The following is a 12,920-nucleotide window of genomic DNA, read 5'->3' as shown; positions in this document are numbered from 1 at the left end:
AACTTTGCCTTTATTTTCTATCTATTTTACTTTTTTTTTACTCATCTTTTTTTCTTTTATTGTATGACAATGTTTATATGTGAAGCACTTGGAGTCTGCCTTGTGTGTGAAAAGTGCTATATAAATAAAGTTGCCTTGCCTAAAGAGCAAGGAATAAAACGCTACAAATCAAAAACCCCCGTGAAGAGGGATCCCTGCTTCTAGGGACGGCACGGACTGCAGCGACAGACTGGATCAAGTAGCATACTTTAAGATGAGTGATACGTGGCGGTGTGTACCTGGGCCCAGGATGAAGCCCAGAGCCTGACAGGCACTCATGTTGGCCATGGCGTTGGTCCGCTCCTTCAGCGACGTCGCCCCGGCGACGAACGACCTCACCACGGCAACGTTACCTGTCATGAAGACATCATCAGCCACACTCCTGTATACAGGACGTGGTCAGAACCCCCCCCCCCTGATGGTATAGCAAACGTGTGAGACCCCGTTATCTTGGTCAAATATAGGTTGAGAAACACAGAGAGACCCGAGTGTTGTTTAGAAGACGCAGAGATGGAGTCGGCCTCCGTTAAGCGCCCCGGACGACATGTACGCAACGTGAGAGTTGATCTGACCCTGAGAGACAGTATTGAAATACAATACAGTTAGTTGGTGGTGATGGGTGGTGGGTGGCGGTGGTGCGTGGGTGGTGTGTGTGGGGTGACGGTGTGTGTGGGGTGGTGGTGGTGGTGGTGGTGGTGGTGATGTGTGTGTGGTGACGGTGTGTGTGGGGTAATGGTAGTTGGCCGATGCAGCTATGTGTGTTGCGAGGGTGGGTGCGAGTGAGTGAGTGAGTGAGTGAGTGAGTGAATAAGTGAATAAGTGAATGAGTGAGCGAGCGCCAGTGTGCCAGTGTGTGTCTGCAAGTGTGTTTGAGGGTGTGTGTGCGTATGTGCGGCGTGCGTGCGGCGTGGCTCACCAGCGCCGAAGCCCACCAGGGTGCGGGCGGCCAGCATGTGCCAGCGGTTCCCGGCGGGCGGCAGGGCCACCAGGGCGTAGTACACGTTGGCCGCCACGTTGACCAGCAGCGAGCACGCCAGGGGCTCGCGGCGCGGCCTGTGATTGGACCAGAGGCCGAACAGGGGCGAGGCCACCATCTGCCCCAGGCTGTAGGCCGCCACCACCCAGCCCAGGAAGCTGGCGTCGGCGGCGCCGTCGATCTGCATGGCCGTGGGGGGGGGGGGGGGAGGGTGAGGGGGGGTGGGGGGTGGGGGAGGGGGGGGAGACAGACGGACGGGGAGATAGGCAAGGACAAGGACAACTTTATGTATATGGAACTTTTCATACACAAGGCGCAGACTCGACGACACGTCGTCGTACAATGAAATGAAATGATAAAATAAAATAAAATAGATAAGTGAAAGATAATAAAGGCAAAGTAATTTAAAAAAATTAATGCATTATAGAAAGTGCAATGTAGTTTAGCAGATGAAAGCTAAAGCCAACATAAAACATAAATAGGGCAGAGAGGAATAGGACGTAAGCACATTTCAAAAATGGGAAGCCGGATATCATTTCAGTGTCTGGTTCACTACCGTCAGTGGCATGTACTGGCATCAATGAATAATATGATTACATAAGAATGGTTGGACGTTGGACTTTTAGGGAGCCTTTCATCAGCACCCAAGGCACTCCCAAAACTGGGCTGCCCACCCCAGCTACTCAACCTACTGTGTGTGTACCTACCAGTGGGATTTCTCCAGGCTTCTGCGTTGATAAGGAGTTATGCACTACCTCTTTGATTCCTGTGTGTTTTTCAGGGAGCTTGTCTATTGTAAAATAACAGCGCGTTGAAAAATGTTTTACCTCAAGACGTTTTGTAAAATTTATTGGACCAATTTTGTCCAATACATTTTCTCAAGTGAATGTCCTTCCCAGTGCCAGACCCAGGGTTCATGTTTGAAGGAGTCAAAGCACATCTCGGTTATGAAGTTATTGAACAATAAAAGCATTGGTAGGGTCGGGTGGGGCCATTCTTTTGGCAGTTTTGTGCACAGTTTTGTCTTTGGCAACAGGAATTGAAAGTGCCGCTACTGCATCAGGTACTGATGTTCTGGCGGTCTCTATATAACTCCAGCCTACACGACCGCAGTTTAGGAAGACATATCCTGACTAACCCGATTCAAAATCGCAGAGAACCAGATCCGAGGCATCCAGACCGACCACAACAGGGTGTTCATGAAAATACATGTCAAATGCGTAACTTTAAAGTCAACATTTTTCTTTTCTTCATGCAAGTCCCTCCTCTGACTGCAGAGAGAAAGGCCAGAGCATCTCCGAGTCCATGTGAAAGCAGAAGTCGGGTCAGTGAGGTGTCAAAGGGGGACGATTAAAATAAACGGTGAAAAATACTCATGCAAAGACTGTAGAGTCTTTGCATCAGTGCACCAGTGCATCGTTCGCACCCTCACTTACCTTCTGCAAGTAGGGCCAGATGGAGGTTATGACGATGGTGAACCCTGAGAACAGGAGGCGAGACACAACAGCACTGTCAACACACACATGCAGACCCAAGACCGAGCTGGCAGTCTTTGATATCGTGCAACAATTATTTTTGACATACATTTTTACAGATCTGCCGAGAAGGTGAGGCCACATAAGGTCTGTGTGTGTGTGTGTTATCATTTGTATATGTGATGACTCCGCCCCCTTCGACGGCCCCGCCCCCTTCATCCACGTCGAAGTCTCTCACCTCTTTTCAACTTTTTTTTTTTTTTTCCAAAAGGAAGATACAAATACGACTATGCTCCACCGTTGCCAAGGAGACCTTCTTGTGATTGCTGGTGGCTTTTTGTACAACATAGCATGTGTCGGGTCTGTGCGCGAGTGCGAGTCTGTGAGTGTGTGTGTGCGTGCGTGCGAATGTACGTACATGTCCCTCCCCTAGACCCCGCCCCCGCCCCCCGTGTGTGAGATACCCTTAAGAGGGTATTTTAAGTGGGTCGCAGAGCATATGCCAAACCTTAATCTTCAGAAAAAAGTTCACGGCTAAAAATGTATGTTTTAATGTTGATTCATGTCTCAATGCCTTACTATTTCATAGTTACCATTACCCATACTACTATTCATTAAAACTATTGTTTCAGCTTTCTGTTATTCTGTTATTTATATCTTTCTGTTATTGGTAAATGTTTTGTTTATTTTTGGGTTGTGACTTAGTGACTTATTGAATAATGAAACGTGGGACCTGAGACTGGACCGGTGGAGAACCACTGTGAAATCTAGAGGACATTCGGGTTGTTTTGAGAGACACGGGAGGTACCATCACTCACCCACACTGCTGAGAAACATGGTGAAATACATGATCCTGATCGACCTCCACCTGCTCTTGTAATCTGCATCTTGGCAGTCGTCACTGCACACGGACAGCACAACAACAGAACAAATCAATGCAACAGCTGCACTGTGATACTAACAGTCAACACGACGTGCGTTTTTATAGTGTACGACAAACATAATTGCTTGTCGTACACTATACACGCACGCTTGTAGAAGACAGACACATCTACAGATCTGACCCAACTCTCACAATCTGAGTGACATGTTAAGTCACTGAGTGTTGACATGTTAAGGCCAGCGGTTGAACACTGGCGGACGGACAGGCAGTGCACTGCACTGTGATTTAATAGGTCATAGGTTATCGCTGCTGTAGTGAACTCTGAACCTACCTGCTCGCATCGTCTCTGAGCAGCGGAGTGCTTTCATCAGACTCCACCAATTGAGACATGGCTGCAAAACAAGATTATGTGGTTCCTTCAGAAGGAACCCAGTGTCTATGTCTGTAGAAATGTCTATTTCTCCGTCTTCATGTCGTCACAGAGAGGTTGCAGAGTGGGATCATTCCTCCACATCCGATGACTTCAGATCGGGTTCACTCAGACGTGGTTCACAATGCCCGCGTCCGATCGTCCCTAAGCGAGGCGAGATGGAACATGATCCTCCTTAGTGTAGAAACGCTGTTCAAATCCCCGTTATTTACGAAGTGCAGAAGACATCAATGACCGTATCACTGAAGAACACAGATACAAGCGGGGCTTCAAGAAGTCCTCCTCACGTGAAAGGCAATCAGCTGTATTTATAAACACTTCCGCTCACGTCACTCTGGTTCTGTGTGGTTGGTGGATGGAGGGTTTGTGAGGACGCCCTCTGGCGGACAAATCCAGAAGTACAGGTAAAACAAGTTCGCTCACTTATGAATAACGTTATGTCTTTTTTATTCTGCTTTGCGATGAGATAATTTATCCGATACGGTCACTAAGGTGAATTAGAGTGGGGCGTATTTTTTTTTTCAAAGCATACAATTCAATTGTAGTGACTTCTAGAAATGAAAATACATTTTAAATTAAAAATATATATTTATTAGAAAATAAAAAATAAATATACAATGGGAAAGACTGACAAGGGAATAAAGATGAATTAGTTGATGTTATTTTTAGAAGATTTTTTTCACGCTGGTAAAGACCAAAAGACAGTCGCCGACTGTGCTGCCGAAACCCGGGATCGAACCAGGGACATTTAGATCTTCAGTCTAACGCTCTCCCAACTGAGCTATTTCGGCAGATGAAACAACGTAAACTCGCGTTGAACTAAGACTTTGTATAATGTGGTGATGTATAATGGTAGATCTGTTAGGAACTTCCAGTGATGGAAATAGATTATATTACCAATATGGAACGTATAAAACACAAAATATTGAATAAATTACGGTTAATTTCCAGGTGAACTTGTGTGTGGGGTAGTGGTGGTGGTGATGTGTGTGGGGTGACGGTGTGTGGGGTAGTGGTGGTTGCGATGTGTGTGGGGTGACGGTGTGTGTGGGGTAATGGTAGTTGGCCGATGCAGCTACAGTATGTGTGTTGCGAGGGTGGGTGCGAGTGAGTGAGTGAATGAGTGAATGACCTAACCCCCTCCTGACCCTTGTCTATTATCATATAGCCCCGCTTTGAACATTGCAGTAATCTGCAGTCTAACAAACCGCATCTATTTTAACCCTAACCCTATTACTAAAAAAATAAAGCTATATTAAACTGATGTCTGTAAAAATACGGAACGGTTTTCTATAATTCAATTGTAAGTTCAATTCTATCTGTTTACCAACCGCTGAGATCCAATCTGGGATCTAGAAATACTTTTTTCCATCATTGGGATAGTTAGTCACAGCATTTTAACAATTTAATCGTTGGACTCATTACAATTGATTTTGTATTTATTCATCATGCCCACAATCCCGTTTAAGAAAACACTGCAAAATGTCATACACTTTAATAAGTACAGGTAGTATTTACAGTATTTACAATATCCATATCACAATACCACCATAGTATCCACTACTGTATATGTTTAATTGATAAACAATTATTTACATTGTGGAATAAGACCATGTATACATACAAATAAAAAATAAAACACCACTGAATTGATATGAAATGTATTCGAAGGTGGCCTTTAAACAGCACAAGCGTCACTATGATTGCGGTAGAGGTATGCCGAATAAAATAAAAATAAAACTGAACCACTGAACCACACAGGTGCATCATGGTCCGATATTTGAAGAATACACTTGAATACACAAACTATACAGTTCATAGATGTCCCAGTCCATTCAAACAGGCAACCAGAAATCAGGACTCGTATGGACTCGTCCGCGACCGTTTGGGTTTCTTCATCGTCGTCATATTCTTCATCGTCGTCGTCGTCATAACTTTACACATTCACGTTTGGTCATCAGCCTTCAGTAGACACGGTCGCTGAACCTAAAAGTGTTCATCCGGCGTGTTCCTCAAACGACACGCGGAATATAAACGTCACGTCCACTAGATATTTAAAAAGGAAAAACAAGGACGTCCACTGCCGTCTCCGTCGCTTAAACTTTGTACTTTTCATTATCGTATTATTACACTACTCCCTTATCGACCGCGAGGAGCCTCCGGGGCCCCGAGGGGGTGATGACTCCGCCTCCCTTCGACGGCCCCTCCCCCTTCATCCACGTCGAAGTCTCTCACCTCTTTTCAACTCTTTTTTTTTTTTTTTTCCAAAAGAAAGATACAAATACGACTATGCTCCACCGTTGCCAAGGAGACCTCCTTGTGATTGCTGGTGGCTTTTTGTACAACATAGCATGTGTCGGGTCTGTGCGCGAGTGTGCGAGTGTGTGAGTGTGTGAGTGTGTGTGTGCGTGCGTGCGTGCGAATGTACGTACGTACATGTCCCTCCCCTAGACCCCGCCCCCGCCGCTCTCCCGCCGGCCCTGCTTCTTCAGCAGCTGGATGCGGTTGTGGACGTAGAACTTGATGGAGCGCCAGTCTCTGTGGTTGCTGACCAGCAGGGGGCAGAGCTCCAGGCAACGCTCGCAGTCCGCCTTGGCCGGCACGCGCAGCTCCACGATGTTCCTCTTCAGGTGGGTCTCCACCGCCACGCGCTCCGCCTCCGACCACGGCCGCTTCAGCACGCCGCGCTTCCCTGGAGGGGGGGGGGGGGGAGGGGGGAGTCAGATAAAGGGGAGGAGTCAGATAATGGGGAGGCGTCAGACAGAAGTGATTGTCGTTGATGTTCTCTTTGGATTTAAAACTTGTTTTTTTGCTGGCCCGTTTTGAAGTTTTGTTCAACGGCTAGCGGGAGGCTGTCGTAGGAATGACGATGAATGATGCTTTGGTGGTCTGGTCATAAACTGATCAACATGATCAGTGATTGGTGGTTCGCTGTGCATGCAGAGCCTGCATGTCACTCCCTATAGCAACACACTGTATATCCAAGAACCCCCAAATCTGAGTAAACTATGTTATATCAGACAGACTTCTCTTGTGGATTAGTCATGGAAAATGAGAACAGTACGAGGTTATTTATAAAAATAAAATAGTAAAATAGACATATTTTGATTTCAATATCGCACGTCCAGCAATACGAATATCGCACATGCGCATGTCGCGATTTAGATACGAAAACAATATATATTGCAGCCCTATACTACACGCATCGCCCATCAGAGCTGCGGACCCGAGATTCTGGTGCCTCAGCACGTAGGACTGAAGACTGGAGTCTCACTGGAGACTTGAAAGCAAACAAACGCTCTATAAGCTAATGAGAGCAGTGAGATCAACGACCTCCTTTGCCGATACACAAAAGGCTAATCACTGAATGTGAAGTGTGACCGGGTCAAGGAGACAAAGCTCTGGCAGCACACGATCTAGTGGTTTTCCCCGGTGTGTAGTACCCACGTTTGTAGCTCCGAGAGCAGCATAGGTCATTATACTTGATGAGCCAAGCTGAGGTAGTGATGACTCAATGGAATGAAACAACACTGTTCATTTTCCTCGCTTTCCCTGTTTTTATGTTGTAGTAGCCTATGCGACGTGCAACTGCTCCGGAGAGATAATTAGGAACGTTACATGGCAGTGATACAAATATAAATAAAAAAGCCAGTTTGTCAAATATATTATTTTGCATTGCAAAATGATGTAGCCAATTAGTATTTGGTTCTGTCATTTTGACTCTTCCCGTATTTCAACATGTTTGCAATTTTGAGACCATTCCTAAACAAAATCGCCCAATGTACTGAAGCTTCATTTTAGTTATAGAATTATAGTTATACATTTTAGTTATAAAGTTATAGAATAGATTCATCAGATTTCAGCGTATCTGACAGACTCAAATCAAACTGATGCCATCGCCAGACAAATAGTGACGGTCCTCCACCTACCGGATTTGGGCTGGACGCATCTCCTTTTATGGGCGACAGGAAGCATGGTGTTGACGGGGGTGGGGACGGGGCCCCTCTTCTTCCGGGGCGGTCGGCCCGGGCCCTTCTTCTTGGCCACCGCCACCTCCACCTTCACCTCCTCCTTCTCCGCCTCCGCGTCAGAGTCGTCCGAAAACGAGTCGCCAGAGTTACCGGACATCACTGCGGGGGGGGGAAACGAAACCCAGTTAGACAAACTGGGTCAAACTGGGACAGAGTAGTCCTCCCAGTTAACTGTCTCTCCCGGTCTAACTGTCCCAGTTTAACTCGGGTCTAACTGGGACTGGGACTGGTCCCAGTTAGGCCCTAGTCAAACTGGGACAGAGTAGTCTGTACTCTACTGGGATAGAGTAGTCCTCCCAGTTAGACCAGAGTTAAACTGGGACAGAATAGTCCAACCCAGTTGGACTATTCTGTCCCAGTTTGACTCAGTTTGGTCCCAGCAGGAATACTCATGTGGTTAAACATCCCATTATCTAAAACCTCTGATAAAAACGTAAACACATGGGTGGTGGTGGTGGTGATGATGATGGTGGTGGTGGTGGTGATGGTGGTGGTGGTGTGTGATGGTGATGGTGGTGGTGATGATGATGGTGGTGGTGGTGGTGATGGTGGTGGTGGTGTGTGATGGTGATGGTGATGACGGTGGTCCCCCACATCAGGGCCTCACCGTCCAGCTCCAGGCAGATGTGCTGCAGGCTCATCCCGCGGAACAGCACGCCCTCGCGCTCGCCGTACAGCACCACCCGCCCCACCTGCCCCATCAGCGCCGGGTCGCGCACAATGGTGGCGCAGTTCTGCGTCACGTGGTACTCCCGCTCCAGGAACTCCTCCAGCCGCTGGGTGGCCCGGCCGGCCCCGGCAGCGGCGGCGGCGGGGCCACCCCCAGTGGCGGCCGCGGCCGCGCCGGGGGCCGTGGCGCCGACGGGGCCCTCGCCTCCCTCCTCCAGCCAGCAGCAGCTGGCTCAGGATGGCCACCTGCCGCCGCACCCGCGTGCCCGTGAGCGCCCCGGGGTTCTTGGCGCCGCTGGCCCGCGCCAGGTTCCGCAGGAGGTCGGTGCCACGCAGCGGCGTGGCCGGCGAGTGGTACGGCCGCGAGAACACGTAGGGGCTGCCCGGGTCCACGCCTACGTTGGGGCTGGTCTGCAGCAGCAGCTCCAGGCAAGACTCGCTGTGCGGCGGCAGGATGAGGGGCTGCATGCGGCCCCGCTTGCCCACCACGCCCGCCCGCGGCAGGTGGCAGAGCACGTGGCGCTCGAAGGGCGAGAGGAGCGCCTCCGTGCCGGTGGGCGTGGCCGGGGCGGGGCCGCCGCCGCCGGCCGGGGCGGAGGGCGGCGGGGGCGGCGGCAGGGTGCGGTTGCGGTAGTCCTGCAGGGAGAGCTTGGCCACCTCGCACTCGCGGTGGCGGTTGTACAGGATGAGCAGCGAGAGGCTGGAGTGGCAGAGCAGGCGCCACGCCTCGGCCGAGTGCGGCGAGCGCGTGAGGGACAGGAAGGAGGCGTGCTGCTGCCGGCGCAGGTACAGCACCAGGCAGGACAGCGAGGACAGCAGCGGGGAGATGTGTTGTCTGTGGGTGCTGTGGGGAGACGGGGGGGGGGGGGGGGACACCCAGTGGTTAGCACTCGTGATGTGACTGTTACAGCGACCACGGCGTCTCACGCACTACAAACCAAGACGGATGTTTGGGGACTGTGACGACGTGGCAAGAGTGACAGCTAGCATTGGAAGTGAGGACACATTCTGAACTGTTGACGAAAAAAAGAGTGATTGGCTTTGCTTCTATATTTGGCTGCTCTAATATTGCAGCAAAAGTAAGGTCATCAAAGGAGAAATCAATATGAGGTTGGAAAAGGCGCTCTCCATCGCTTGAATATAATTTAATTTGGTCGTTTTGAGAGATGGCCAGCGCATAGCAATAACTCACACTGACGTAGTTATGTCAAGGTGTCCCTATCGTCTAAGCAGGGTCTCCTTGCTAATGGCAATATCAAGTCGCCGTTACAAATTAAGATATCTCGCCCTTGCCGCGCGTGTTCCGCACGTTTTCCACCCACAACATGCTTGGTTGCTAGGCGACAGACGCCACCACTGCACCGCAAGCCACCGTCGTTGAACACCGGCGACACACACACACACACACACACACACACACACACACACACACACACACACACACACACACACACACACACACACACACACACACACACACACACACACACACACACACACACACACACACACCTGAGCAGCTCTCCGTTGGTCTCCTCTGGCGGCGCCTCCTCCTCCTCCTCCTCCTCCTCCTCCTCCTCCCCCCCGTCGGCGCTCAGCTCCAGCTCCTCCTCCTGGTCCACGTGGGGCTCGGGGGTGGGCGGGGGCGCCAGCTCCTCCTTCTCCACCTTCTGCTGCTGCTGTTGCTGCTCCTCCTGCTTCTCCCTCTTCATCCTCTGGCCCCTCCGGGGGGCGGGCGGCGGGGAGGAGGAGGACGAGGAGGAGGCCGGCGGGGGCGGGGCCACCTGTGGCGGGGGCGGCGGCGGCGGCGGCGAGGGGCTCTTGACCCGGGACGCGGCCTGACTGGCGCCCGCGCCCCGCTTTGCGGCCGGCGCCGTCGGCCCGGCGCCCTTCCTGCTGCTGGCGGCGGCGGCGGCGGGGGGCGGGACCAGGGACGGCGGGGACAGGGAGAGCGAGAAGGAGACGGCGGGGCCGGCCGAGCGCGTGGCGGGCGACTCCCTCTCCCGCTCCCGCTCCCTGGAGGAGGAGGAGGAGGAGGAGGAGGAGAAGAGCGGGGGCGGGGTGGGGTTGGAGGAGGAGGGCTGCGGGACGGCGAAGGAGTGCGTGGCGGCCGCGGAGGGCGGGGCCGGCGTGGAGGAGGAGGAGGAGGCCCGCGCGTGCGCGTGCGAGCCCCCGTTGCCGTTGGCCGCGTGCGCGTGCAGGTGCGCAAGCTCCATGGCGGCGCGCACCTCGGGCTGCCCGGCGTGGTGCTTCTCCAGGTGGCGCGCCAGCGAGCGGTAGTGGCGCCCGCAGTACGGGCAGTGCTGCCGCCGGCTCACCGTGGCCGCCGCCGCCACGCCCGACGCCCCCCCCGATGTTGATGTTGATGTTGTTGTTGATGTTGGTGGTGGGCGGGGCCATGGCGCTCACCGGCGGCGGTGGCGGCGGCTGCTGCGCTTGCGACTGGGAGCGGGAGTGTTGCGCGGCCGCCGCCGCCGCCGAGGGCCGCGCGAACGACGAGCAAGGGCGGCCGGGCCCCCGGGAGGAGGTGGCCGCCGGCGCCGCCGGTGGGGCCGGGGGCGGGGCGGAGCCCTTCTTCTTGGCGTTGACGCCGGCGGCCGCCATCTTGCGCTTCTTGCGGCGCCGGAGCATGCGGCCCCGCATCTCCTCCATGTCCTCGTCGTCGTCGTCGTCGTCGTCGTCCTCTTCCTCCTCCTCCTCCTCGTCCTCCTCGCGGTCCGAGTCGCTGGGCTCAGAGTGCGTGAGGGGGGAGGAGGAGGGGGAGAGCGACCAGGAGGGGGTGAGGTAGTCCGAGACGGAGAGGGAGAGCGGGTGGGGGCCCGCCTCTTCCTCCTGTTGGATGGTGGATTCAAAACAGAAACGGCGCCGGGTGAGACACGCATAACATCAAATAGAGTGTTCAGCTAATAAAGCATTGATGTTCAATGTTCTCCGTCCGATTGGAATAATGTACCTGTCAACATTAGATCTGGTTCAGCTCTATACTTAAAATACATAAAAATGCTCTTTCTTCTTACTATAGGAACAGCTGTACTTCAAATGTCTACATTTCGTCTGATACCTTCACTTCCCCATGTATTCACCTCTTCCCTATAGAAATCGTATGCAAGATTGATGTGAAGCTTTAATCATGCAAGTGTGTGTGCGTGCGTACGTGTGTGTGTGTGTTGTTTAGGTTTTTTTTTTGTGTTTTTTTTTTGTTATTCAGAAATATGTTCCTAACGTGTTGTTATTTGTTGTTACGGGAGAACGAGACGGGGTTCATCTCAAGGGGCGACTCCTAATAAAGCAACGGGAACATTTAAATAAAGAGCGTTCAAAAGAGAGCAACACCCACCATGGCGTTCTCCCCCCAGTCCGTGAGGCTGTAGTCCACCGTGATCTCCTCGCCCTTGGCGATGTCCCGGATCGCTATGACGACCAGCCGCACCTGGCTCCCGCAGTGCACCTCGCGGATGCGGCAGTTGGGCGGCGGGTGGAAGAGCACAGGGCCGCGCACGCCGCTGGACCCGTCCTCGCCCAGCTCGGGCACGCTGCCGACACACACACACACACACACCTCAGTAAAACGTGTGACGGCAGAGCGCGTACCTCTGGTTGGGCTAGCCGTAGCTTAGCTTACCATAGCTGGGACGGGTCGGCCAGGTAGTAGGGGCTGCCCGGCGGTGGGAGGCGGTCCTCTGCGCCCTCGGGGTATTGGCCGTCCCCTGCGAGTGCACACACACACACACACACACACACACACACACACACACACACACACACACACACACACACACACACACACACACACACACACACACACACACACACACACACACACGTTAATGCTCCACAGTAGCTTGCTGCATTGCATCACTTGCATGGACGCACTCGACAGCCCCGACTCGGGCCCCCGGGGGCCGTGGGATTATTAGGGGCCGACTCAGGAGTGACAGAAAGGGCCAAGGCTTTGATTGGCAGATCCGGCATTGGAGCAGAGGTTCGCAGTGCGCGGGGCCCCGCCACTGTTCTCCACGCGAGCGGGAGGACAGGAAACGCTTGATGGATTGATGGCCCAAGCCAAACAAGGCGCCGCTCCGTTTTTAGAACCAGCCGATATGGAACACAATACAAGGCTGCAAGATGGATTGACAAGGGTTTAAGTCTGATCTCGGGGTTTCCTCCACGTTTACTCTGACTTGATATCAATGTCTGAGTGTGAGTGTGAGGGCTTGACACTAAACCTGTTTTTTTTTAATTTGTTGTATTTTTAAACTGAGGGGAAAAAACATAGGAAGGAAAGAGACCCCCCCCCCCCCCCCCCCCCCCCCCCCCGTGTGTGTGTGTGTGTGTGTGTGTGTGTGTGTGTGTGTGTGTGTGTGTGTGTGTGTGTGTGTGTGTGTGTGTGTGTGTGTGTGTGTGTGTGTGTGTGTGT

The 12,920-nt window shown here is 52.5% G+C and overlaps 2 protein-coding genes and 1 non-coding gene across 3 annotated transcripts; all 3 read right to left on the bottom strand.

The window, feature by feature from the left end:
• Positions 1-168: 168 nt before the first annotated feature.
• LOC311374733 (major facilitator superfamily domain-containing protein 8-like) lies at positions 169-4,091 on the bottom strand. Its single transcript, XM_084490520.1, has 5 exons — positions 3,705-4,091; positions 3,309-3,391; positions 2,452-2,495; positions 956-1,196; positions 169-392 (listed from the first exon to the last, which is right to left on the bottom strand). Exons 1-5 carry the CDS (start codon positions 3,761-3,763, stop codon positions 235-237), a joined length of 585 nt encoding a protein of 194 aa, XP_084346646.1. The 5' UTR covers positions 3,764-4,091; the 3' UTR covers positions 169-234.
• A 430-nt stretch (positions 4,092-4,521) lies between these two features.
• Positions 4,522-4,594, bottom strand: AC3HAE_044591 (transfer RNA phenylalanine (anticodon GAA)). Its single transcript has one exon. It is a non-coding gene; the product is annotated as a tRNA-Phe (tRNA).
• A 734-nt stretch (positions 4,595-5,328) lies between these two features.
• LOC311374734 (uncharacterized protein) lies at positions 5,329-12,224 on the bottom strand (the record flags this gene model as incomplete). Its single annotated transcript, XM_084490521.1, is given in 8 exon segments — positions 5,329-6,495; positions 7,733-7,933; positions 8,442-8,715; positions 8,717-9,347; positions 10,016-10,854; positions 10,856-11,335; positions 11,841-12,036; positions 12,126-12,224. Coding segments are annotated over 8 exon segments (2,965 nt in total), but the record flags the coding sequence as incomplete, so codon positions are not given.
• Between the last annotated feature and the right edge of the window lie 696 nt (positions 12,225-12,920).

Source organism: Micromesistius poutassou (genome assembly GCF_964030765.1).
Source record: "Micromesistius poutassou genome assembly, contig: SCAFFOLD_6024, whole genome shotgun sequence".
In the NCBI taxonomy this organism is placed as follows: Eukaryota; Metazoa; Chordata; class Actinopteri; order Gadiformes; family Gadidae; genus Micromesistius; species Micromesistius poutassou.
The sequence above is the reverse complement of the archived record's forward strand: the minus strand, read 5'-3'. Positions and strand labels throughout refer to the sequence as shown.

Coding starts and splice junctions, on each gene's coding strand:
- LOC311374733 (XM_084490520.1), bottom strand. CDS start 3,763: ATGTCTCAATTGGTGGAGTCTGATGAAAGCACTCCGCTGCTCAGAGAC. Junction 1,197..2,451: donor TCTGGCCCTACTTGCAGAAG/GTAAGTGAGGGT, acceptor ACGGCCATGCAG/ATCGACGGCGCCGCCGACGC. Junction 393..955: donor CCTGGTGGGCTTCGGCGCTG/GTGAGCCACGCC, acceptor TCTTCATGACAG/GTAACGTTGCCGTGGTGAGG.